The 27,588-nt window shown below is 42.7% G+C and overlaps 2 protein-coding genes across 5 annotated transcripts in view; both read left to right on the top strand.

Moving 5' to 3' along the window:
- LOC127049412 (cytochrome b5 reductase 4) overlaps positions 1-7,977 on the top strand; it is an 81,747-nt gene extending 73,770 nt beyond the window's left edge. For all 4 annotated transcript variants that reach the window (XM_050950154.1, XM_050950153.1, XM_050950155.1 and 1 more), the window contains 2 exons: positions 6,119-6,283; positions 7,341-7,977. In XM_050950154.1, the coding sequence (XP_050806111.1) occupies positions 6,119-6,283; positions 7,341-7,395 (220 nt within the window). In that variant the 3' untranslated portion in view covers positions 7,396-7,977. The remainder of the gene's footprint in view (positions 1-6,118; positions 6,284-7,340) is intronic.
- A 13,945-nt stretch (positions 7,978-21,922) lies between these two features.
- Positions 21,923-27,588, top strand: part of MRAP2 (melanocortin 2 receptor accessory protein 2) — a 72,463-nt gene continuing 66,797 nt past the window's right edge. Inside the window, exon 1 of the mRNA XM_050950193.1 lies at positions 21,923-21,946. The gene's annotated coding sequence lies outside the window, so the exon portion shown is untranslated. The remainder of the gene's footprint in view (positions 21,947-27,588) is intronic.

Below are 27,588 nucleotides of genomic sequence, written 5' to 3'. Positions count from 1 at the left end.
TTCTTAAAAGGGCTTCTTCTTCGTCTCCATCGTCCGGTCCAAAAGCCGGTTCCTCTGTGGTCCTCTCCTTGACGTGGTCCTGGTGGCTTTAATAGGCCCTCCATTTGAGCCCCTAACATCTTGTCCCTTTCCACTTTTGTGTCAGAAGACTGCATTCCTGGTAGCGATAACATCCAGAACGAGGGTCTGCGTTGCAGGCTGTAATGGCAGAGCCTGCTTGCACACAGTTCCCTAAGGACAAAGTGACTTTATGACTACAGCCCAAATTTTTGTCTTAAGTGGTTTCTCAGTTTCATTTTGAATCAGGCTTTATATTGACCTGAGTTCTTAAGTAAGTTACATTCATCTCTGGATGAGCAGTGTCTCCATACCTTAGAAGTCAGGTAGTGTCTAGCCTTTGGTCTGGACAGAACTAAATTGTTTCATTCTTTGCCTCACCTGTTTGCCATATGCAGATTGTCACAGCATTCTCTAAATGGATAAAATCCTGTTTCAAGACTGCATATGCAATAGCTTCAGCTATGGTGCCTGCGGGTGGAGGCAGGGCGCAGAGCTGCCTAGGAGCAGCTGGGACAGGTTGCCGCTTGCGGGAAGCCACCTGAGGTGAGTGGCCCCCGGATCCAGCACCATAAGTCCCCAGCCCCGCACCACCTGGACTGTAAACAGGCATTTCAGTGAAGATCAGAAATGCTGGTTTATAGAGCTTTCTGCTTGGCAAAGTGCCAGATAAAACAGCTTTTACTATGTCATTATTGCAATGTGAAAAGTGTTTCTCTGGAGTCTGGACCTTGGCTATACTTTAATGAAGAAATTTTCACCTTGACAAAAAAATAATTGACTACCCCTGATTTATTTTTTGATTAAACATTAAATATGTGTAAAATAAGAAACGTCAGGGATGTGTTTCTTTAAACTTTTAAAGTGGGAGATGGGATTTAATGTAGCAGAAAAATGAGCTGAACATTAACTTCAAGGGGTTACTTTGTTCTGATGTTCTCTTGATTAATTAGGACTAGAACATTCTGAGGTCTAGAGAATGTTATGTGCATAACAATCTGCTGTAGATTCTTGTGGAGAGAGGGTAGTAGTAAGCTTGACTCAAGCAAAGTTTTTCTTAATTTGAAAATGCCAAATATGGTGTCACTTTTACAGTGACATTTTCCTCCATGTATATTCAGAATAGTATTTACTTAGTGCCTAAAATGTGTTTTACTGTCTTCTACTTTCATTAGCGCTGAAAAAGAACATCTCTACGGAACAGCAGATTGCAGATTCTATTCCACTATATTTACCTTCAACAGAATTGTTCAGTTAGTTACACACCTGTGCAAATCCTTTGAAGGCAGTGGCTTTCCACAGGGGTTAAAGGCATAACATGGCTTGAAGAACTTTATAAATGATATGGTATATGAAATGTAAAGAACCTAGCATGTCTGTCAGAGACCAGGCAGAATTTTCAGGGCTGGTAATAAGAAAAATCATTACTTATAAAACATGTTTGTTATAGAAACAGTTGTGACAGTCACTTCACAATGCCATTTTCACAGTATCTTTTCAGGGAGGAGAATTGCAGTTTAAGCAGATCAGGGTTGTGCCATGACATTTACTGCAAGTGTATGTTCTAAGATGCACAATGCAAGGACTATTTTTGCAAACTTTTCCTGACCGAGTAGGTTGATCAGGGTATAGAATGGGCATAGGGGAAATACTTTTTTTTTATTTTTTTTTATTTTTTATTTTTTGGTAGATTGGGTGATTTTTCTTCTGAAGTTCAGTTTAAGTGGCTTACAGCATTAGGTGTTATCTGTATATACAAATTATTGTGAATCATGAAATACTAAATATATATTATAACAGCAATTAATATATTGATAAATTAGTAAAAGCCAATTTAAGTTAAAACAAACTTTTTAATTTACAAAAGTATAAACATACTTAAAATGTTCAAAATATTTAGGCAACTTGTCACTGAGTAGCTTTCATTTTTAAAATTTAAATGTTCATAGTAATTGGTTATAATAGCTATTGAGAATTAAATAGAAAATACACTCCTTTTAAAACTAAGTAGCAGTTTGATGAATAACTGATTTACAAACTTACATACTATGATTGTATCATTGTGGAGATATATTAGTTTCTGCCAGGTTAAGGTTGAGAAAACCTTACAATGGAAGATTGAATAAAAGCTCACTTCATGGACATTTTACTAACTTGTGCATTTTAACTGCAGAATGGATCGGTTTACAAATGGCAGATTAGTTTCACAAGGATGATATCTACCTATAAACTGATTGCTATGAAGGTTGCAACTTGAACAGTAATCCTGTCAATTATGAAATGTTAGAAAGTTGAAACAAACCTAATGAAATTCTCAGGCAAAAGTTTAACCTGGAGTTAAGGCACTTCATTTTGGTGGGGAGGGAAAACCCTTGAGAATGGGAGTTTTCGAGGGGAGAAAACCCACAAATGAGGTCTTGGAAATCCAAAGTTAAAATTTTACTTATTATTTCTACTTGTAACTGTGAGATTTGGGGGGTCACCCAGACAAGTGAGGGGTTCTGTCACTGCCTGCCTTGTAACCTGGGAATGCCTTAATGCTGTGCTACAGTGGCTCACATCCCTGACACCAGTAGCCTGCTCACAAGCACAGGCCTCACCCTGGCTTCTATCAGACTAGTTACTCCCTGTAGGATGACACCATCAGCCTTTCTAGTCCTGAGCCTCCTCCAATCCATCCTTCCGGAGTTCTTAACTACCAGACACTTGGACTTTCCCCCTCTGGTTTGTCACCATCAAAGGTGTGAAACTAGCCCCCTAGTTATCAGTTCACTTGAGCCCCCACACTCCACAGAACTTACATAACAAACCCTGCTTGGGGTAAAGATAAACAAAAGGTTTATTTAATAGAAAAAGATTCAAAGATGAAATGATGAGGGAGAGCAAACATACAAGTAATACAGTAAATAAACGGATGCATCTTCAGGCTTTACGCTGTATTAGATAAAATTCCTTTTCTAATACAGGTTGCCTATTGCCTTTGAACAGTTTCCCAGCGTACACCCTAGCCATGGAGAGGATTCAGTATTCACAGACAGCCTGCCACCATTGAGACTGTCCCTCAAGTTCTGGAAGAAAACTCCAGTTTTAAGCCTCCTATTTAAAAGGCTCTTTTCCCTTTCTCCTGGCATGGAGATTCACGGTTTTGGGCAAACATCTGGCTTAATAGGTGCTACTCCCTGTTTGATAACTCACTGTCCTACTGTGAAGTGGAGCCAGAGTTTTAGCCCAGATTTCTTTCCCATCCTGTGTTGTTAGGTAGTGACTGTCTTGACAGTCAGCCTTTAGGGATGGAAGAGGTAAGTATGTCATGGAAGTCATTAGCTCTAAGATACATCAGAGTGGATTTATTATAAATCAGTGATTTATATCACCAATTTAACCATGATTTAAATGAGCAGGTAAGAAACCTTGATTTAATTAATCAGTTTTAATATTGTTTTGCATTTGTACTTTATTTCCCAAAAGAGAAGTTGATTCTCATTGGTTGGTAACCATCTAAACATGTTGAATTGCAACTAAATTTGGTGCTTCTTTTTGCTAACCAGGAGGATACATTATATCTATATACATTTTTTTTGTTTTGTTTTGTTTTGTTTTCATCAAAAAGTTTAGTAGTAATTGGACATCTAACTTAATGAATGCCAGTGAAAATGAGGTACTGTCAGAGTCTACAATAGGGAAAGGACAAGTTAAAAATTACTTAGACAAGTTAGATGTTTTCAGGTCTCCAGGTCCTGATGAAATACAGCCTGGAATACTCAAGGAGCTGACTGAGGAGATATGTGCACCATTAGCGGTTATCTTTGAAAAGTCGTGTAAGATAGGTGAGATTCCAGAGGACTGGAAAAGGGCAAATATAGTGTCCATCTATGAAAAGGGAAATAAGAACAACCCGGGGAATTATAGACCAGTCAGTTTACCTTCTGTACCTGGAAAGATAATGGAGCAAATAATTAAGCAATCAGTTTGCAGACACCTAGAAATAAGAAGTTAAGTCACATTCAGCATGGATTTGTCAAGAACAAATCATGTCAAACCAACCTAATAGTTTTCTTTGACAGGCTAACAAGCCTTGTGGGGGAAGCGGTTGATGTGGTATATCTTGACTTTAGTAAAGCTTTTGATACTCTTTCACATAACCTTCTCATAAACAAAGTAGGGAAATACAGCCTAGATGGAGCTACTATAAGGTGGGTGCATAACTGGTTGGAAAACTGTCCCCAAAAAGTAGGTATTATTGGTTCAGTCAAGTTGAAAGGGCATATCGAGTGGGGTCCTGCACGGACCACTTCTGGGTCCAATTCTGTTCAATGTCTTCATCAATGATTTAGATAATGGCATAGTGAGTACACTTATGAAGTTTGCTGGTGATACCAAGCTGGGAGGGGTTGCAAGTGCTTTGGAGGATAGGATTAAAATTCAAAATGATCTGGACAAACTGGAGAGATGGTCTGAAGTAAATAGGATGAAATTCAATAAGGACAAATGCAAAGTGTTCCTTCCAAAGTGGAGCAATCAGTTGCACCCATACAAAATGGGAAATGGCTGCCTAGGAAGAAGTACAGTGAAACGGGATCTGGGGGTCATAGTGGATCACAAGCTAAATATGAATCAACAGTGTAACACTGTTGCAAAAAAAGCAAACATCATTCTGAAATGTATTTAGCAGGAGTGTTGTAAGCAAGACACAAGAAGTAATTCTTCTGCTCTACTCCGCGCTGATTAGGCCTCAGCTGGAGTACAGGTAGTCCTTGACTTAACGACATTTGACTTATGACAAACAGCACTTACGACGTTTCTGAATTGACACCCTGATTCAACTTATGACAATTGGTTTCGACTTTATGACACTCAGTCCCGCCAAAGAGTGTATTGCTGTTCTAAGTTACAATGTTTCGACTTACGATGCAATTTTCAGGAACCAATTGTGATGCAAGTCCGAGGACTTATGTATTGTGTCCAGTTCTGTGCGCCACATTTCAGGAAAGATGTGGAAAAATTAGAAAAAGTCCAGAGAAGAACAGTAAACATGACCTATGAGGGAAGAATGAAAAAATTAAGTTTGTTGAGTCTGGAGAAGAGAAGACTGAGGGGGGACATGATAACAGTTGTCAAGTACATAGCAAGTTGTTACAAGGAGAATAGGACAAGAAGCAATGGGCTTAAATTGCAGCAAGGGCAGTTTAGGTTGGATATTAGGAAAAGCTTCCTAACTGTCAGGGTAGTTAAGCACTGGAATAAATTGCCAAGGGGGGTTGTGGAATCTCTGTGCTTTAAGATTTTTAAGAGCAGGTTAGACAAACACCTGTCAGGGATGGTCTAGCTAATACTTGGTCCTGCTATGTGTGCAGGGGACTGGACTAGAAGACCTTCCATAGTTTAACTGACGTTTATTCATATTCTTAATTTTTATGTTAGAAAATGGTGAATGAAGCATTTCTTACTAGGTGATTCATTTTTTACTTGAGGTTTGTGTCAAGTTCTATTTGGATAGAAATTCAAAATCAATTAAAAATGCACAAGAACAGCATTGTAAATTTGTGTTTATTAATTAAAATATGCTGGATACATAAGGAAAAAGAGTTTATCAAAAATGTTTCAAAAATGTTTTGCATGCAAAATTAACTGATTTATTAAAGAAAAGAAGTATGGAACCGATTGTTTCTGGCCACTGTGTGGTTCAGGATTTAGAACTAGTAAAGCTCAGCTATAAATAAACACTATGTGTAAGAGGAAGTAGAAAGTATCTTTTTCAGCTTCCAGTTATTTCTCAACTTTGAATGAACTAGTCACTCAACTGAACTAGTTGAATAAAGTAAAATGAAGAAAATATTCTTTCTATACCTGCAGGAGATTACTGCTGTCAAAAGATGGTTTAGCACTTCAACAAACTCTGGTTCCAGGTGCTAAGCCAGTAAATTCCACCAATTCAGTGGTTTGACTTTCTTTAAAATTTGTCAGCAAACATATCTATGATTTTATCTACCCTGAGCTACATTGATAGTGCTAGAGATGTCTGTATGGAAGCAATATATTTACATTTCCTCCTCTTTTGCAGATTTGAGGTTCAATTTATTCTCTCAGAGCCAAAAAAAGAAGGGACTGGCAAACAGGGAAAAATATCTTCATCTCTCCTTTCTGAGTTTGTGAAAAGAAGCAAAAAAGACTCCAAAGTACTTATTTGTGTCTGCGGTCCAGCACCTTTCACAGAGCAAGGAATACAGTGAGTGTAAAAATAATTATTCCTGTGCCTGAGGTGAACTATATAATTTTACCTCCTTTTAGAATTTCTAAAATGATACTTTGAATTTTCCTTATAGGCGAGTGAAACCATTTTTGTAAATGTTTTTGTGTTTATTAAGCAATAGATAATTACAAAAGGATAGAATACAATCACAGGGAAAATCTTGTTTTTTAAACTAATGTTGCATACTATGTGCCATTCTTTTTTATGTTATATAGGTTACTAAAATGTTATGACCATATTATCTTAAAACTTACAGAAACATCCGTTCATGCAAATATTAACTACAGCCCAAGTTTCACCAAGTTGTTTAAGCTTTTACTCTTAGCAAAATATCACTTTCCAGTTATTTTTTGTAACTACATCACACGTTTTGATAGATGTAAGAAGGTGTTTAAGAATTTTGAAACTCATCACTTTTTCCAAATGAGATTATATCTCTGATGTACTGGGATTACTGAAAAGAGCTGTCTAAGTGATTCCAATTTCTGATAGTGTCAGCTGCGTCAGAACTGAATTTGAAGAAGTTGTTCTGTTAAAATCCTGTAGAAACATTAAAGTTTTCGGTGCATTTATATTCATTTTATAGCTGTACTAAAAATCTATGGAATATAAAAAAGAAAAGATGCAGAGAAAACAAGCACATCCATCCTCAAATCAGTGGGCCAAATATCAACACTGGATATATCTGTTGAAGTCAGAGCAGTTTCATAGATCTAAAAATATTTAATCTGACCAATATATTTTATCTCTAATTTTTTTTTTAAGACTTCAGTGGGAACTAAACCTGAGATACTTCAAAATATTACACATTCTCAAATAAATTGGTTAGTCTTTAAGGTGCCACAAGCACTCCTGTTCTTTGTATGGACATGGAGTTTGTTCTTAATGTATTTGCATAGCCAGACTGATTTCAGTAGGTCATCTTCTGGAAAAAGAGAGACACTGTTGCTGAACTGCAAACTGTTTAGCTTTACTGTTCTGCAGTTCATATTTCCTTACATGCGAAGTAACAAATTTGATTACTGACTTTCAGGTTTCTGCAGGATCTTGGATATTCCAAAGAAGAGGTCCATAGTTTTACTGCATAGAACAATACGAGGATATGACTGTTTAATTCATCAATCTTCTTTATTTACATTCATAAATAAGTTTAAATTCTTAAAAAGAAAAATATTTTGTATGCATTAAAATTTGACTCTTGGTATCAAAATATTTCTTGAATGGTATATGCATTTGGGGTAAAGGAATTTTATACTGTTTTCTTGCTTTTGTATTTTTGCTAATACTTACAGTTCAGCTAGGATATTAATTTATTGCAGAGGCAAGTAAATATGAACAGTGCATATTAGATATTTAATTTTGTTAGCCTAGAACTCTTTCCTCATAGCTCTGATTTATTACCATCCTAAGTGCTGATTATATAGATTTTTACTTGAAACACTTTTCTTTACTGTAAAATGTCTTAGCAATACTGTCTGAATTTATATATTGTACTGTTAACTCAGGTAAATGATCATCTACACTATGTTCTTATTGGTATCATGAAACCGTGTTTTATTTTTAAGTGATCAAAACATGTTCTTGTCCTTGTACATAATATTGATAAATAAGGTGCTCATATGTATGGCAAACTGTGAGTAAAGATGCACTAAGTAATAAAAAGGTAAATATTGGATACTTGTTAAAATGCACACGGTGAGTGGTGTATCACTGTCATAAATGATGAAGTGGAAGACAGATGGGAAGGATGATCCGGTGGGCAGGGCACTAGCCTAGGATTTGGAGACCTGGGTCCAAGTTCATGCTGCACCATGGACTTCCTGTGTGACCTTAGGCAAGGCATTTAGCCACAGTTCCTCATTTCTGAAATGAGTATAATAGCACTTCTTTGCTTCACCACTGGTGTGAGGATAAATACATTTGATTGTAAGATGCTCAGGTACTACAGTGATGAGGGAATATATAAGTACCTTAGATTATGACATAGATTGCAATACGTTAGATTGTTTGGGTCTGTGCCTCTGTTCTCCAGTTATTCAAGGTTAAGTATTGGGTCATATGACCATAATTTACTACAGAGTGATATTTTGAAGAGACGACAGAGATAATCAGCAAAACTATTTACTTTTGCCTGGTTTTAGGATTATATGGAATCCCAGCTATTGCAAGTAATGTTGTCCATATACAAGCTTCTCTTGTGGCTTTTAATATTGTTGACATGCTACTTTACAAATCTGAATGGGTATATCTGTTATGCTTCAAAATCCTTGTTAACACCAGGCTTGCAGTGGAAGCATCCTTGATTCAGCACACATAAAAGGAACATTAGGGTGACAGTGATGAGTTTGCCTTGATGGCCTGTTTTGCTTAGCAATAACACAGCAAGGCCTACTGAAGAAAAAATATAGTAGCTGAAACAGTCAGGCGCTTGCCTGGTTGCTGACTGTATGACCTTGCTAGATAAGACAGTGCTTGCAGAGTCTGGGAAAAATGCTTACAGACACTGTTCTGTATGGAGTGAGATGGGCAGTTCTCTGTTGTATGGCATGCTACAATAAAGAATTTGATAGTGAGATTCTTGCTGGTCGTTGCCTGTCTCTGCGGTCGGACAACGAAACCTGCGCCATCTGGGATAAGAGAGATCCCCGACAAATTTGGCGACTCCGTGTGGGACTCATCCGACTCTCCGGCAGGGGAGTCCGTCTCCAAATGCAACGCAGTGCGCATCCTTCGATTGAGAGGAGCCTTGCCTAGGAGTCGGATCTCACGTCGGCAATAAGGCATTGTCTCATGAACCACCCTGAGCCTGTTTAAATCCAGCAACATCCACCTGCCCTTTGAGCAGGAGTCCCGGGAACTAGGTAAGTGAGCGCTCGGTACAGGAAGTGGGACAAGGTGGCAGTAAATGCCTGGGGGATGCCCCATTATCTCTTATTCTGAGAGATTGGAAGGATATATCTGGGACTGCTGGATTGTCCAAGGCTAAAATGAGAAATTTGTGTCGGATCGAATGGCCGTCATTTACTTTTCATTTGTCCCCGACTAGAGACTGGCCGGAGTGTGGAACCTTTTCCACAGATAGGATGAACTCCTTAAGAGGTGTTTTGGTTGATCTTAGGCCGAGACAAATGGATTATTTGTTTGTGTGGTATAATTATAAACCCACGGAGGGACGGGTAGCTTTTGAAGCTGTTTGTATGGAGAGCTCTTGTAAAAATCCCCCACCATATGCCCCAGAGTCACACCGGGAGGAGGATGACTTTGTTCTTGTTCGTCCCCCTGTCTGGCGGAGTGCAAGGATTCAAGAACAGCAGGCTAGGGACAGAGGAGAATCAGGGAAGGTCTCAGGGTGATGTTGCCTTGTCCTCAGAGGGATCAGGCAGCCTTGTTCCCTCTGTGCAGCCTTCAGCCAGCCTTTTGCAAACTTGGCCAGAGGCTACTTCTCAAACACTCCCAATATTACAGCAGCCCTCATTCTCGCCCTTGTGGACCCCCTTCCAGGTCACTTAACCCCGTGAGGGAGGATGTTTCTGAGACACCCCTGATATTACAAACCCCCTTGAGAATTCATCCTGCTCCACTGGTTGCTGGGGGACATCCAATGGTTTTTACCCATACTCCATTTGCAACTTCAGATTTGTTTAACTGGCAGCACACTATGCCTTGGCTATGAGACAATCCTGAGGCAGTGGAAAGAATGTTCCACGCAATCTTTTCCACTCATGTGCCCACTTGGACAGATGTAAGTCAGTTATTAGACACTCTCCTGACAGAAGATGAAAGACAAAAAGTAAAAGAAAAATCTGCAACTCATTTGAATGCACCTTGGCCAATTGATGACCCTAAGTGGGATCCCAACAATTCAGCTCACAAGACAAGTTTAAATAATTTTTTAAAAGCTGTTTTGAAAGGCATTTGGGATGCAGGGGAAGCTACTCCAAATTGGAGTAAGGTGACTGCTTGTGTTCAGCGTCCAGATGAGCATCCCTCTGACTCTTGTGCTCGACTCATTTGTGAAGTTAGAAAGCTTGGGAATTTGGATCCTGAAACTGATCATGGAAAGGATATACTTAAACTGGTTTTCATGTCACAATGTGCAGAGGATATTGCTGAGAGATTTAGAGAGCATCCAGATGGTATGCAAGGGAAAAGTTTGCCTGAGGTAGTTAGCATTGCTACTAGAGTGTTTAATGGAAAAGAGGAGAAGAAAAAAAAAAGAGAAAAGAAAGGAAAAGCAGAAGGATATAGAGGAGCAAGTGTCACTGTTGGCAGTAGCAATGACTGGGGGAAGGGGAAGAGGTCATGGATGGAACAGAGATGGATGGAATGGAAGGAGAAGAGGAGCAGCAGCAAGAGGCAGAGGACGTGGAAAAGGAATTAGAAGTGGTGGTTGTCATTATTGTGGGGCAGAAGGACATTGGAAGAGAGAGTGCCCAGTGCGCCCTAAGAAGGAGTATAAGCTAGAGGCAGCAGGGCAGTTCGCAGAGAACAGCGACTGAAGGGAGGCGCCGTTCCCCTGGAGTCCTGAGATTTATGAGGCTGGACTTGTGCAATTTAAATGTGATGTCCGGTTCCCTGTGATTCCTCTTAAAATAGGGAATGAGACTTTTGAACTGTTAGTGGATACCGGTGCTACTCATTCAGCTGTTCCCGAGGGAGCGGCCCCAAAAGGAAACATTGAAAAATGTGTGATAGAAGTTATTGGAAAGACAGAACGATGTTTTATGACCAGCGAATGCATGGCCACTTTAGACCTTTTAAATATTCAGCATTCCTTTTTGCTTATGAATGGAATAGTAAACTTGCTTGGGCGAGATTTGCTGTGTAAATTGCATGCTCAAATTTTTTGTAATCCGGATGGCATCATTCTAAGGTTCCCATTAGAAAAGGCATATTTGTTAGCAGGGCTGGAAGTTCAAGGATCTGGTAAAAACCTCCCTGTGCGAGTGCAAAATGAAGTTAACCCTATAGTGTGGGGAGGAAAACATGCAGTGGGACTAGTGAAGTCAGCTCCCTTTTTAAATCCAACAGTGAAAAGTGACAAGCCTTCTCCTGTCCAGAGACGATACCCTTTGAAACCTGAAGCTGTTCAGGGGCTAGGGCCTCTCATACAGGATTTAAAGGAGAAGGGAATTCTGGTGCCAGGCATCTCTCCTTGCAATACCCCTATTCTGGCTATTAAGGAGCCTCAGCCTGGGTCAGATGAAAAACCAGTGTATCGAATGGTTCAGGACTCAAGACTGATTAATCAGTATGTGATCCCAGAACACCCTGTAGTGCCAAACCCTAGCACTATACTGGCAATGGTGCCGCCAGACACAAAATGGTTTACTTGTCTAGATCTGGCAGGTGCTTTTTTTCTCTGTACCAGTTGCCCCAGATAAACAGTACCTTTTTGCATTCACCTGGGGAATACCAGGTGCAGCCGGGCAAAGGGGGAGAAACAGGAAATTCCAACCCCAGGGCAACTTACGTGGACTAGAATGCCCCAAGGGTATGTGAAGGCACCAGGAGTGTTTGCTGGAATTTTAGCAGAAGATTTAAAAGATGTCCAGTTACCCCGTGGCTCTACTTTGGTAACTTATGTTGATGATATCTTAGTGGCATCAAAAACACAGGAAGATAAAGAAATTGATTCCATCTATCTACTTAATCAGTTGACAATGAAGGGACACAAAGTCAGCCTCATAAAACTGCAGTGTGCAAAACAAGAGGTGAAATATTTGGGTTGTACTTTAGGGCCTGGAATTCGTTGCATAGATCCCTAGAGGGTAAAAGCAATTTTAGATACTGCTTTTCCCACAACAAAACGAGAAATGAGAGGCTTTATTGGAATGATTGGATTTTGTCGTTCATGGATAGTGGCTGCAGGTGAATTATTAAAGCCGTTACGTGAGTTAACTAAAGAAGGGGCAGAGGAGCCTTTACATCCAAATGCTGAGCAGTTAAGAGCCTTTAGAGCACTCAAGGAGTTCCTTGTTCAGGGTCCCGCACTAGGGCTCCCTAATTACAACAAACCTTTTGACTTGTATGTTTATGAATCTAAAGGAGTGGCACCTGGAGTGTTAATGGAATCATTTGTAGGTGCTCCTCAACCTAGTGCTTATTTGTCAGGACAATTAGACCCTGTAGCTCAGGGGTCGGCAACCTTTCAGAAGTGGTGTGCCGAGTCTTCATTTATTCACTCTAAATTTTAAGTTTTCTTGTGCCAGTCATACATTTTAATGTTTTTTAGAAGGTCTCTCTCTACAAGTCTATATGTTATATAACTAAACTAGTGTTGTATTGTAAAATAAACAAGGTTTTCAAAATATTTAAGAAGCTTCATTTAAAATTTAAATTAAAGTGTTGATCTTACGCCGCCAGCCCCTCAGTCCGCTGATGGTCTGGGGTTCTGTTCACCTAGGCTGGCAGTGGGCTGAGTGGGACCTGCGGCTGGGACCCCAGCTGGGAAGGGTGTGGCAACCAGAACCCCAGACCGGCAGCGGGCTGTGTGGGGCTAGCAGCCAGGACCCCAGACTGACAGCAGTTCAGCCCACTGCCACTCAGGGGTTCCATCCGCTGGCTCCTGCCAGCCAGCATCCTGGCTGCCGGACCCGCTCAGCCCGCTGCCGGTCTAGGGTCCCAGCCCTGGCCACATACAGTGGGTACCTACCTTCTCCCTGGTTCTGGCCCATTCTCTTCCTTTCTCTGCACTGAGCTGAGGGTGGAAGTGGACTGAGCACAGGGCTGGGGGTGAAGGGTCTGGCCAGGAGCTAGAATGAGGGAGGGGGCTCAGGGTTGGGGCAGGAGGTTTGGGTTGGGGGCACTTACCTGGGCAGCTCCCATTTGGTGTGAGGGATGCAGGTGGGAATGTGAGTGGGGGTACAGGAGCTCCTATTTGGTGCTCAGGGTGAGGGTGGGGATGTGCGATGTGCATGGGATGTGGGGGGTGCAAGAGTCAGGGCAGATGGCTGGGGGCATGTGAGGGGGTGCAGGTGTCAGGGTAGGGGGGGCTGGGTATGTATGGGGGTGCCAGAGTCAGGGCTGGGGTCATGGAGGGGTGAAAGAGTCAAAGGGCTGGGTGGTACAGGGCTCAGGGCTATGTGTGTGTGTGGGAGGGGTCAGGGCAGAGGGGGCTGGGTGATTGCCCCCCCCCAGAACCCGCAACCCCCCACTCCTTGTCCCAACTACCCCCTCCTGGGACCCCACCCCCTATCTAAGCCTCCCTGCCCCTTGTCCCCTGACTGCCCCCCTAGGAACCTACCCCCTATCTGTTCCCTGACTGCCCCAACCCTTATCCACACCCCTGCCCCAGACAGAACCCCCTGGACTCCCATGCCTATCTAACCACTCCCTGCCCCCTGACAGGACCCCCGGAACTCTGGACCCATAAACTGCCCCCGCTCCCTGCCTGCCCCAACCCCTTCCACACCCCTGCCTCCTGACAGTTCCCCCCAGAACTCTCAACTCATCCAAGCCCCCCAGGTCCTTGTCCCCTGACCTCCCCCTCCAGAGACCCTCCCATCCTAACTGCCCCCTGGGACCCTCCTTGCTCCCTGTCCCTTGACTGCCCTGACCCTTATCCACCCCCACCCCCTAACAGACCCCAGGACTCCCATGCCCCATCCAACCCTCCTGCTCCCTAACTGACCCCTCCAGAGACCCCTGCCCCTAACCACCCCCGGGGATCCCACCCCCCCAACCCATCCTGCTCCCTGTCTCCTGACTGCCCCCAACCCTTATCCAACCCTCCCCCAGCCCCGAACTCCTTACCATGAGGCTCCCCGCTCATCCGGAGTTTTGTTGCTGCTGCATGCGCGCAGCCCCTCCCCACTCCGCCCCGTCTCTCAGAGCACTGTGCGTGCAGCAGCAGGGCCCCGGGATGAGCGGGGACCGGTTTTCCCTCCCCACGGAGCCAAACGCTGCCCTGCGGGAGCGCGCAACCCCGGCCCCCAGAGCTCTGCGCGCGTGGTGGCAGGGCTCCGGGGGAAGGGGCCGGTGGCTTACTGCGCTCGGCTCGGCGCTCCGGCCATGGAGTGCGGACCCTGCAGCTTGCCGCGTCGGCAGGATTTTTAATGGCACACTGGAGTCCCGGCAGGCTCCAGCGTGCCATTAAAAATCGGCTCGCATGCCATCGGTTGCTGACCCCTGCTGTAGCTCAAGGCCATCCAGGCTAAGAAATGTTGCAGCAGCTGCTCTCATTGTGGAAAAAGCTCAAGAAATAGTACTAGGACACAGCCTTACAGTGCATACGCCTCATGCTGTGGTCAGCCTGTTAAATTCACAACAGCATAAGCATCTGACTAACCAATGATTGTCAAAATATGAAATTGCTCTCTCAATGGCTCAGGGGGTAACCCTCAAACGATGTGTCACGTTAAACCCAGCTTCTTTGTTGCCCCAGGAGGGAAGTAGTGGATATGTGCATGATTGTTTGCAGGTTTTGGACTTAATTTCTACCCCTCACCCTGACCTTACTGATATTCCCCTCCAAGACCCTGAAATGGAGTTGTTTGTGGATGGATCTGCCTTGTCCGAGAGGGAATCAGACACTCTGGATACGCAGTTACTGACAGCAAGACTGTATTAATAGGGAAAGCTCCTTCACCTGGGGTCAGTGCCCAAGCAGCAGAATTGAAAGCCCTGACTGCAACCTGCCTCTATGCTAAAGGAAAGAGGGTCAATATTTATACGGATTCAAAATTTGCTTTTGGGGTGTGCCACGCCACAGGTGCAGTTCGGAAGGAATGAGGTTTCATTACCTCGTCTGGAGCTCAGATTGCCCATGGAAAGGAAATTGCTGAGCTGCGTCAAGCCATTCAGGCTCCTAGGGAGATTGCGGTAAGACACTGCAAAGCTCATACCAGGCAGACTGATCCAGTCGCAATGGGAAATCGCTTGGCTGACAGGGCGGCCAAGGCAGCAGCCTTACAAGGGGCCCAATTGGACCTGATCTCTCCCTTAGCTCAATGGCAATTACAAGCTTCAGATACTGAAAAGGCAACATGGGAAAAGTGGGGTGCAAAACTTAATTTGGTGGGAATCTGGGAATGTGATGATCGTCCTATCAAGCTATCAGCGTGAGGTACTACAAAGGTTCCCAGTAACACCCATCTAGGAGCAAATAAAATGGTTCAAATCGTTCTTAGGCAGTTTGTATCCCCTGGATTAAGTGAAATGGCTGGAAGAGTAGTGGAAAGTTGTATTCTTTGTCAGCAATGTAATCCTAAGGGAACACGCCAACAGGCCCCACCTGGTTGGCGCAGATGGGCTCATAGGCCCATGCAGCACATTCAAATTGATTTTACTGATTTACCTTCTTCAGAAGGAAAGAAACATCTGTTAGTGATCGTGGATCAACTTTCAGGATGGGTAGAGGCCTTTCCCACTGTCCAAGCCACTGCCAAAGCAGTTTGCAAGGTGCTTCTTAATGAGATCATGCCAAGATTTGGCCCTCCTGAAAAGACTGATTCTGACCAGAGAACGCATTTTACAGCAAAAATTTGCAAGGAACTCACTGCGGCAGTTGGGACAAAATGGGTTTTTCATGCTCCCTGGCACCCTCAGAGTTCAGGCCAGGTGGAGCGTATGATGGAACTCTAAAGACCACCCTAACTAAGCAGTGTAAGGAATTTAAGATGAAATGGACTAAAGTTCTTCCTTTGGCTTTGTACATTGTCCAGACTACCCCGAATTCTAGGACTAAGCTAGCGCCCTTTGAGATACTTTTTGGACAGGTACCACCTTCCTTTACTACTTTGGTTTCAATGCCTAGTGACACTGATCTGACTTGTGAAACAGAAGCTTATGTAAAAGCATTGCAGCAGCATTTAACAACATTACAACTGTACTCAGCACAGTCTCAATCTTTACCATTGTGGGAAGCTGTTCATTCTATTTCACCAGGTGACCCGGTGTGGATCAAAACTTACCGAAAGACTCCACTTCAACCTCAGTGGCTAAGACCGTTCAAGACTATCCTGGTGAACCCTACTGCTGTTCGGGTCAAGGAACTTCCTACTTGGATTCATCATACCAGAGTCAAACGGAGCCTCGCTAGGGAGCCCGACCTGGTAAAGGGTTCCCCAGAAGTAGATGGCATCGGACTTCGAGGGAGCCACGCATGTTCACCCCACCGCGAACCGGGTGAGCCAGAAACAGACAGCCTCTCTGCCGAGGACAAATGGACTGCTACCCCTTTGGGCGACCTGAGGTTAAAACTCAAGAAGTAGTATACTGGTGCCCATTCTCCAAGGAATGGCAGCGAATAGTCGCCTGGGGAGTTGGTGGACTCGTTTGTGTATTGTTTGTTGTTTTTCTTTTGTGGTGGTTGGATTAACTAGGGGGATATGAACATAATGTCTTTATTTGCTTTGCTCATGAAATGAAAGCCTGTATGCTAGCACTGAATAACATTTCGTGTTGGGTATGCTCCCTAATGCCAGTAGATAGTCACTGAGGTCTTCCCATGATCCCCATACCTCTTAGCCCTATGAATATAACATGGACTCCTTCATGGAAGGACTTCTCAGGCATGCAAAACCTAACCTGGGCAGATTCAGGAATCCAGATTAATAGATACCTTACGGTGTGGAAGCGGCCTGGTGAGTGTTGTTTCCTGGGTTCAGGAAATGTGCCTGTAGGAGTTAGCAATTGTAAAGCTTATTTTAATGGAACCCGTTTTGGTGAAAGATGGGGACCCGATTGTACTCTTGTGCAAGGTTTACCCCAACCTGGAATGTCCTGGTATGTTTTCCTGCTAACTTTTGCAGCTTGTTTAATCAGTTGGTATGGATAAACCTCATGTGTTTACCAAAATACGTTGCATTGTAGCACCAAATCTATCGCACACTAATTGCACTGCATTGCTGGAGTATTCAAAGATCATTTATATATGCTGCATAAAAAAAATTCTTTTAATTCTTCGGGAACTGAGTACTCTGTGTGTCAGTGTACTGATAATGCTATTAATAGTTTTCACGGTCTCTCTGCCTGGACTGGATGGTATTACAAACCCCAATATACTGCATCTTTTATATCTAATCCCTTGTTTGGAGTCTATTGGGTGTGTGGAGAAAAGGCTTATTTAAGCTTGCCTGACTCCTGGAAGGGGTCATGCTATTTGGCCTGGTTAGAACCCCCTGTCCTATATCGAGATCACCTTCCTTCTGGACGTTTAAGAAATGTGTGAGGTGCCAAAGAGGATGTTGACTGGTCTCGACCCCTTACCTGGAAAGCACTTAATGATTGGACAGGAACCTGTGCAGCCTTTTTCTTTGCGTGTGGAGTTGCCACTTACCATGTAGGGCAAGGTATAATGAGATTACAAGGAGTGTTAGAAATAATGGCTAATACCACTGGTGAGGCCCTCATTGATCTGACTACCGAGCAAAAACGGTTTAGGCAAATGGTTCTTCAAAATAGAATGTCCCTGGTCATTCTGTTAGCCTCACAAGGAGGGACATGTGCCTTAATAGGACAAGAATGTTGTGTGTATATTCCTGATGTTTATAATGCCACATGGGAGAGGGCAAAACATCTTGAAAAAATTGCAAGGGATCATGGAGGAAAGCGACCAAGCGGGAACTCCTGGTGGAGTGATTTATTTAGCTGGTTGCCTGATGTAGGTGGATGGCTGCATAATTTGCTTAAAAGTGCTGTTATTTTTATGTGTGGGTTACTACTGCTTTATGTAATAATAAAATGTGGGTGCTGTGTAACTGCTTGACTATGTAGAACAGCCCCTAGGGTCAGGCGACCTTATCATGTAATGTAAGTTGTGTTCCTCGAGTCCCCTTAGTGGGTCCTCTAGGAACAAAGTGGGGAATTGATGAGTTTGCCTTGATGGCCTGTTTTGCTTAGCAGTAACAAAGCAAGGCCTACTGAAGAAAAAATATAGTAGCTGAAACAGTCAAGCGCTTGCCTGGTTGCTGACTGTATGACCTTGCTAGATAAGACAGTGCTTGCAGAGTCTGGGAAAAATGCTTACAGACATCCCCGACAAATTTGGTTCCCACAGCCTTACTGGGGATTGCAGGTCCAAGTAAGATGTAGCCAAGGGTAGTTGGAGGAGGACTAGTGAGTATAATTGCTCAGTTTTGGAAGAATGGGGCCTTGCTGGTGTTACTTCCCAGAGGCCCCTTCCAACATCTGACTGTCTTTAGACAGACGAAATAAAATATTAACTTTTAATTTGTGAAAATAGAGGTGATTTTGATAATTTGTAAATAATTTGTCAGAATACCTGGCACCTGTAGTTGTCTGTATTTCTATGTCCTCAGCATTGCTAATGCCACCCCCTCAGAACTCAGACTACTTCTTTGAGGAGTGTCCCTGTGGGTACTCCACTTTAGGTGTCTTGGCGCCCTGTGCTTCTAGTCAGAGACTTGTGGTAGCAGTGCCCCGGTTGGCCGTGCATGTGCAGCAGCCATCTCACGCCGCTCCGAGTGGCTACCCTGCATGCGCAGCCAACCGCCACCCAGTTCCTTCTCTACCACCCTTGGTTTCAGTTCAAAGGACAGCAGCACCATTATCTACTCTGTGACAAAGTTCTGTCCTTGACTCCCTGGGTCCTGTATTTCCTGGTGGATTTTTGCTAGCCTCAGAGGCTCACTGTGACCCGCCATGTAGCCTTTCTCTCTCTAGAAGCAAGGGTCACAGCTTACTGTGCCATTTTCATCATCAGCCAACAACGGAGGTGAGAAGAAGCAATCCTCCCTCGCACAGTCTCCGTTGTCTCCCAGTCTCAGTGATTAATCAGGGAGGGGACGGGGGAGCCTGGGCCCGCCCTCTACTCCGGGCTCTAGCCCAGGGACCCCTAAATTAGCAACTATGGTAGCTGACTTTTTGGAAATAGGACGTGTACAATTCCCTGGGCCACTTCCCCACAGCAGCCCCCACTCAATATCTCCTTCACCATTACCTCAGGGCCTCCTTCCTTGCACCTGATATGGATTTGTGCTTCATTCCTCCAACAGCATAGCTCCTGACACCTCACTGACTAACTGGGAGGCTTTTAACTAATTCCAGCCAGCCCTCGATTGGCTTCAGGTGTCCCAATCAATCTAGCTATCTCACTGCCTTCTGGAAGGATCTTAATTGGCCCCAGGTGTCTTGATTAACCTGGCACAACTGTCATTTGGTTACCATGGTACCAGGGATTTGTTTAGCCTGGGGCTAACATACCTGTTCCTCAGTACTTTATTGTAACTGTCTGGCCTTGCCCCATCACAAGTCTCATATTCCTTTAATCTCTGCCTTTTTCTCAGTTAATTTTCCTCATTGTTTATCTCTCTGTTCATTTTCTTTTTTTCCCCCATATTTAAAAAAACAAACAAACCTTTTCCCCTTTTTCTCCCTGCCTCAAGCGGGCAGTCGCTGGAGAGGCATTAGACTGGGACTATTCACATTCTTTATTCAGCTAGCCTCTCGGACATGCCTGGCTCTCCAGGTTTCAAGCGCTGTCTGACCTGCAGACTCTCAATACCAGTGACAGACGGCCACTTGCATTGCATCCGTTGCCTGGGGGGGAGACAAATGTTCCCCCAAAGTGTCCCTACTGCAAGAATCTCACAGCGCAGACAAGGAAGGCCAGAGACCTCCAATTAAAACTTTTAATGATGGAGAGATCCCTCCAACCCACCTGTGACCCCAAGTCCAGGGCACCTCCTCACCAGTCCTCACTCTGCTTCGGAGTTTCGGCTTGATCCTCTGGGGGTAGAGAAGGAACTGAGTGGTGGTGGGCTGCGTACATGGGGTAGCCGCTCAGAGCGGCCAATCAGGGCACTGCTACCACAAGTGTCCAACTAGAAGTGCAGGGCATCAAGACACCTAAAGTGGAGCACCCACAGGGGCAACCATCTTGAAGAACCTATAGTTATTTCTGACTATTTTCCCTACACATGTACTCTCTTCTCAGAATTGAGTCAGCCATCTTCTGCCACTGCACAGTGTTTGGATCTTAGTGCTCTTAGGGAACCATCCTTGTCAGCTTCCCAAGAGGAAGTTTGGTGTCTGGACCCCAAAATACTTAAGACTTCATTAGAATCCCTCGTATCAGGCTGACTGTCTCCTTCCCATAACTTCAGATTCAGGGCTTCCTCTCCCCATTTTCTGGGCTTGTAGCATATCAGTTCAATAACAAAGGCCCAGATCTTCGTCTGCCTAAATACCTTTGAGGATCTGGACCAAAATTCTTACAAATTTGGAGGAGGAAGCAGGACCGTAATGAAACAGTTAGTTAATGTAAGTTGATATTGTTGTGACAGTGAAACAAGAAGCAGATAAAAGAATGTGAGTATGTATACTACCTGACACTAAGGTGACTACCCGGACAGTCCTGAAATGCAGAGTTCAAGTCCCGGTCTTCGTCTGAATGAGTCTGGGACAGCATTTATCCTGGATTCCCTGCAGCACTGTTCTGCACCTGCCTGAGCCTCGGGTGATGCCAGCCTCTTCCCAGTGTGGGGCAGTGGGCTGAAGTGGGCCATAGCTCCTTGCCATAAGGTTCTGCCCCTTGCTTCTCTCCCCGCACAAAGCCTCGCCCTCTGGCCAAGCAAGAAGCTGGAGCCAGGCAGTAGTAAGAGCTGCCCCAGAAGCCCAGGACATTGTGGGGAGCCCCAGACCCTCCAATTGCCCTAGACGGTGCACTGTAGAGGGCAGAGACCAGGCAAGGGGCTGCTTTCAGGCACTCCATTCCCCAGCGCAAGGCAGGTGGAGTGTCTGGGGTTTCCCACAGCCTTCTGAGCTCTCCGAGCAGCTTTTACCGCAGCTTGGCTCCAGCTTCCAGCCTGGCTAGGGGAAGAAACCTTGAGGAAAAAGGAGGGGCAGGGGCAGGGCTCCTGCATATGTCCCATTTTTGCCTTTTGAAAAGGTCACCCTACCTGACACACAGGTGACATGGCTTTTCCTGAGCTGCTTTTCTGATCTCCAAGGATGTTTACCAAGACCTATAACAATGTACAACAAGAATTTAACATACCATTATTTGTCAGAGAGAGTTGCTTTTTATTTATCTTAATGTCCAAGAAGGCACAGAGTTCTCATCCTGTACAATAATAAACTAATATTCCATGACATCATCAAACTTCAGCAGAACTAGTTAAGATATATTTTCATTTTTACAGAGAGCAGCCTTTTGATGTTCTCCACAGTGCTGAATAAATGTAATAAAATTCAGAAGTATTGTGGTATAAGTTAGCAACAAATAGGTATTAACATTGTCACAACTGTTTGACCTATATAGCAGTGCTGTATAGAGAATTCAATATGTAGAGTGGCAGAAATATTATAAATTAAGCCTGACTCACCAACTGCCGCTAGTGTCCATTGCATGTAGGAATTAATATGAGCTTTCTAATCAAGTACATTTGTACAAATTTTTGCAAGACAAATGAGGCTCCCATTCGAGCTCTCTCTCCTTATGTTGCGCCTCCAGTCTTACCCAGACTATTAATTGTTGTCTGTCTAGTTCTCTGTAATCATAAAGTTTTATTACCACTTGATCACTTCATCCATTTTAAAGAGACTTCTCTATAACCCCTTTGATTTACCAGCATTGCTGCTTTGTTTGAGGTCAGTGGGCACAATATCTGCAAAATGGCTTCTGCCGGTTTATGAACAATTCCAGAGAATTCCACTTACTCTTCAAATTGTTAGGTAAGTCTCTCTAGAATTAACGTTCTATTCTTGAATAGATAGGGGATGAAACTTGCTGATTCTTTCTCAGCAGTGTGTGCTGGTGAGAATCTGTAATTCAGTGTTACGCAGATTCCATTACTTAATGACTGCACCCCATCCACATAGGTACAGAGATAACACACCTGTACCATTTCCTTAGTGATTCTCATTTGTATTCATTTAATAAGCTATTTGCATATAATTAAGGCTATATTGAGTCAATCTTTTTGCAGAAGCATACAGCTGCTTTTGTAGCTATCTGTTATGACTCTTCCATTAGCATAATAAGTGCACATGACAAGGAATTTGCACTGTTCAGTTATTGAACAAAATGTATTGTAAATGAGTGTATTTGTGTCTAATTGAGTCATGGTGTGTTTTCCCCATCATTTCCTTTACATGTGATTAAAATAATGTGTGGCATAATTATAAATTGGATAAGAACATGAGATTTTGATTAATTTTCTTCAGGATTTCCAGGGGAAGCACTTGATTAAGGTAAAGAGGATAATTGCATTGGCTGAGATGAAGTATGAAAGAGATATTTGAACTAGCATATTTATTTCTTTTAATGGAGCCACTTGCCTATCTGTGTTGGTGTATGCAAATAGATTGAAGAGATTAATAGCAGGTGGAGATGTATGCTTTAGAGAACATCTAGAAATTATAATTGCTAATTGATACATGCACTGCTCTATATAAAATAACCAGACATTTGTGTAAATAATGTTATATGTATAAGAAACTACAAACAGTTGGTAAAAGGAAAAGTTTATACAAAACCAAAATTCTAGTGTGTCTGGATGAAAGGGTTTTGCTTACCTAAAAATATTTGAAGGGATTTATCAGAGAGATTAGAGGTGAGTGCTGACAACTATAAAGTCACACAAATATTAGGATGAACTAAATGGTTTTCTCCATCTGTCATCCTGAAAATGCAGAGATTTCCTGTATAATATACTGTATTCTTTATATTATATGTAAACAAAAAGAGGGAGTGGGGATGCTTATGAGAGTCCAGTGCATTACAAGTATGTGTAAAAGAGTGAAATCAGATAGCTGGATATTGTGACTAACTATGTGGAAATGTTCTCTAACAGTGACCTCTGTTGATGAAGTGTTTACCCTGGATAAGTAGTGAAAGAGCTATTGCTTGAATCTTTTAAAAACCTAAACTGGTCATTGCAATGCAGATAATGGGACAAGCTGAACTAATACATCTTTTCTATTCTCAGGTTCTGTGATAAAGAATTCTAACTTATGATTCATCACAAATCCAGTGAGTTCAAATTAAAAGTCAAAGGAGCAAATAACACTTGGGCAGCAAATGGCCATTTTGCTTCCTAATTATGCTCTAATGATTCAACTTTGCTGTTTTGGTTTTTTTGCACTGGGCATGACCTGCAATTAGATGAACAGCAACGCATAAGCAGCAATACCTTTTGGGGTATATAAATGTTTCATCTGGCACTTACTTGTTAAACATGAAGCAAACACCTTTTTGAACAGGGTGATGGATGGGCATTACCTATCTTTGTTGCATGATTGCTTTTTCCATTCTTAACAAATGTTTTGAGAGGAAATAAGATTTGATACTGTACACCAATATAATAGCATAATAAACAAAAGGAACAAACATTAAAAAGTTTAAATATCCAAAGGCTCAGAGCTTTGGCAGTATTATTACAGGATGCTGGGAGAATTTTAGAGTAAAAAATTTCATTGCTACTATCATAATGACACTATAAATTCATGGTACATCCACCCCTTAAATACCACGTGCAGTTCTAGTCACTCCCATCTCAAAAAAGATATATTAGAATTGGAAAAGGCAAAAAGAAGAGCAGCAAAAATGATTAGGGGTATAGAATATCTTCCATGCAAGGAGAGATTAAAAGAACTAGGACTGTTTAACTTAGAAAAGAGATAACTGTGGGGAGGGGATATGATAGAAGTCTAAAAATCATGAATGGTGTCAAGAAATAGAATAAGGAAGTGTTATTTACCCCTTCATATAACAAGAACCAGGGGGTCACCAAATGAAATTAATAGGCACCACGTTTAAAACTAATACAAGAAAATACTTCACACAGTGCACAGTCAACCTGTGAAACTCGTTGCCAGGGGATGTTGTGAAGGCCAAAATTATAACTGGGTTCAAAAAATAATTAGATAAGTTCATGGAGGATAAGTTCATCAATGGCTATAGTCAAGATGATCAGGGACGCAGCCCAGTGCTCTGGGTGTCCCTAAACCTCTGATTGCCAGAAACTGGAACCGGACAATAGGGGATGGATCACTAGATAATTGCCTTTTTCTGTTCATTCCCTCTGAAGCAATTCCAACTGGCCACTGCCAGAAGACAGGATACTAAACTAGATGGATCATTGGTCTGACCCTTTATGGCCGTTCTTATGTCCACTAGTTCAGTGTAGCTAACCTAATTTAAGGTCCTTCTATTGTGGATAGTCTGATTATTTTAGTCTTACTTTATCCCATATTATCCAGAAATTGTATCCATAAATATCTTTGATATGTCTACACTGCAGCTGGGATTGTGCTTCCCAGTGCATGTAGACACACATGCTAGCTGTGCTTCAGCTAGTGTGCTAAAAATAGCAGTGTGGCCACAGCAACACAGGTGTTTGCTTGGGCTAGCCACCTGAGTATGTACTCGGGATCAGGTGTGATTGAACTCAAGTACTTGAGTTTTTGCTGGCTGTCTCAAATATTTTTTTTCTGAATTTGCAAAATTCTGTATAACTGCTTCTTAACAGTATAAGGATTGTAAATGGTTTTCAGCAAGAGAGAGTAATAGTAATAGTAATGCATGGTTACTGATCTCAAGGGTCATAACCCTGGGACTTAATCAAGGAAGGAGCTGTGCACACTTGTGAAGTTAAAAGCACTGCCAACTGCTGTTGAAGTAGCAAAGAATCCTGTGGCACCTGATAGACTAACAGACATTTTGGAGCATGAGCTTTCGTGGGTGAATACGAAAGCTTGCATGTACATGCATCTGATGAAGTGGGTATTCACCCATGAAAGCTCATGCTCCAAAACATCTGTTAGTCTATCAGGTGCTACAGGATTCTTTGCTACTTTTACAGATCCAGACTAACACGGCTACTCCTCTAATAACTGCTGTTGAAGTCATTTGAAAGTGGTGGTGCTCATTTCACAGGAATGCCCAGCACTTTGCACCCCAGAGGGAAAAGCAGGGTCTTACTGTGTTAGGTGGAGCCAGCCTATGGATTTTATCACCACATTTTGCCACCTTTCCTCAAATGCCCCTAACCCAGATGAATTTCTGGGCAGGTAGGTACATAGCCACTGCTATTTTGAATGATGCCAACGTGTACATATGAAATTCTGTGTGCACCTCCAAATCTTCCACTATACCTTTTGCTTTGGTTTGTGAGGCAACAATAATTTATCTCCATTTTACATATGGACAGATGGAGCTATTGACTTGTCCAAGATCACACAATACATCTATGGAGAGCCAAGAGTAGAAAACAAATTGTCTCACCCCGTTCCCTTCACCACCACCCGTCATTTAACTTCTTGACCATATTGCCTCAATGTCTAGTTTCCATGTTTAGTTGATAATTGAAAACCTTTTAGAGCACAAACCAATATGAGCACAAACTAGCCACCCTAGTACATGCCATCAATGTTTCAGTGTCCTAGCTGAAGTCCAAATCTGCTCAATCCTTTAACCAAAGCTAGTATTCCCAGTCCTTTCCTCCAGGGGACCACATGTATTTTTAATATAATTTCTCCTCCTTCTATCGCCTCTCCCCCCTGCTCTTTCCTTCTTACTAGCACGATTTTGGATTTAACAAGCTCAAGATTCAACACAAGCTTAGGTGTTTGGTTCCCATGGAGACAGTTTGTCATCCCACACAAACTGGAAGCTGAGTTGCTGTGGCAACATAGATAAGAACTTCATTTAGGGTCATTAGAATTGTCAAATCAATGCTGAACAAAGGCTTATTTTGTCCTGTGGCTTATCTCCATCATGGGGCCAATGGTGGCTGCTTCAGAAAAAGGTGTAGAGGTGTCCATAGCGCAAATAACTGCAGTATGTTAAAATTGCAAAAAAATTTAGTTTATGTATTAAAGCAAAAGTGATAATAGAGATAAAATGAAGTTTTACAGGCTTTCCTCCATATTTAGTCTTCTATTGTTCCCAATGAGAAGTCTACATATGTTTATGGTGAGTGATGACAGTCTGCCAAGTGTTATACCAGAGACAGAAGGCATGGCCTAACTCAGGAAATTCTTTAAAGTGTACTGGAAGACCAGAGATCAGTTCAGTCAGAGTGAATTAAAATAAAGTTTTATTCCCTTATGGTGGGGGACACACCCACACCGCTCTGGGATGAGAAGGGGTTAAGATACTCCACTGATTACAACTAAGAGGAAACAGCCTCACCCTGCATAAATTGCCTGGCTGCCAAACTTGAAAAGGAGGCTCTCCAATAACTACGGCAGAACTGGAAATGAAAGGAAGAGTATGGTTAGAACAGGAGAATTACAGAAACAATTTCCATATGGGAGTAGAAGAAACCTTGGGCTGATCCCCTGAGTTCCAATACCCAATATCTCTTACTGCAAGACTATCCTTGTTGTCAGTACGCTCCCCATAGGGCAACATCTTATAACTACTGTGAAAGTGCAGCTTGTCAAGAGCACGCCAGCTCACTTAAAGTGGTGTTCAGCACACAAAGCCTGTTACACTCATATTCGTTGGTCTTCACTGAGTGAAGTTAAGGTGTTCATTTCAACCTGTAAGGCCTAAATGGCTTGGGTATGGCTACTTCAGGAGGAGAGTTGAGTCGGTGGGAGAGCATGAGGGGGAATTTTAGGAGAGATTGGAAGGTCTTGTTTTCAGGTATTGGTGCAATTAAGGGTTGGTATAAAGGAAGCATTTGTTTTGGGTGGGTCCAATAAATAAGGGTTTGTTTTAACAAATTGCATACATAGGCACCTTTTCTGCATTCTGGGCCCTTTAAAGAAATCTGAATAAGTAATACTGTAAATAATAGGACAATAAAGCATGTGTTTCAGCATCAAATTAGTTAGGCAAAAGAAAGCCAGAGGTCAAACAGTGCCTATTTAAAAACAGAATAAAGCACAGAATCACCAGTTTTCTGAAGAAACTCTCATCTCCAGTGAACGACGAAGATATCACTTGAATAAGGACAAATAATTGTCTTGTCTTTGTGACGATAAATTGATCTTTAATAGAGGCTTAAGCTGTTCTTATGAAAACACTAAAAACTAGACTCATACTAATGCTGATGTCAACCACAGGGATGCAGAAGAATCCAGTATAGTACCTCTTCATCTGGCCAGACATACTGAGTTACAAGCCAAAAAATGGAAATGGAGGTCATATGAGATGATCTGGCCATAAAAAATATTCATGGTTTAAAAGATTAAATGAAAGATAAACTGTTGCAATTGTTAATGTACTTTCATGGTTCTGAGGGATTTTTAGCTCCCTTTCTGGGCGTGTTAACATAAAGGGTTAGATACTCAACTTGTGTAAATTCTCATAGCTCTGTTGAATTCAGGGAAGGTAGTTATGCCAATTTGCACCAGCTGATGAC

The sequence above is a fragment of the Gopherus flavomarginatus genome, chromosome 4 (genome assembly GCF_025201925.1).
Source record: "Gopherus flavomarginatus isolate rGopFla2 chromosome 4, rGopFla2.mat.asm, whole genome shotgun sequence".
Taxonomy (NCBI): Eukaryota; Metazoa; Chordata; order Testudines; family Testudinidae; genus Gopherus; species Gopherus flavomarginatus.
This window is presented reverse-complemented; position numbering and strand designations above follow the sequence as displayed.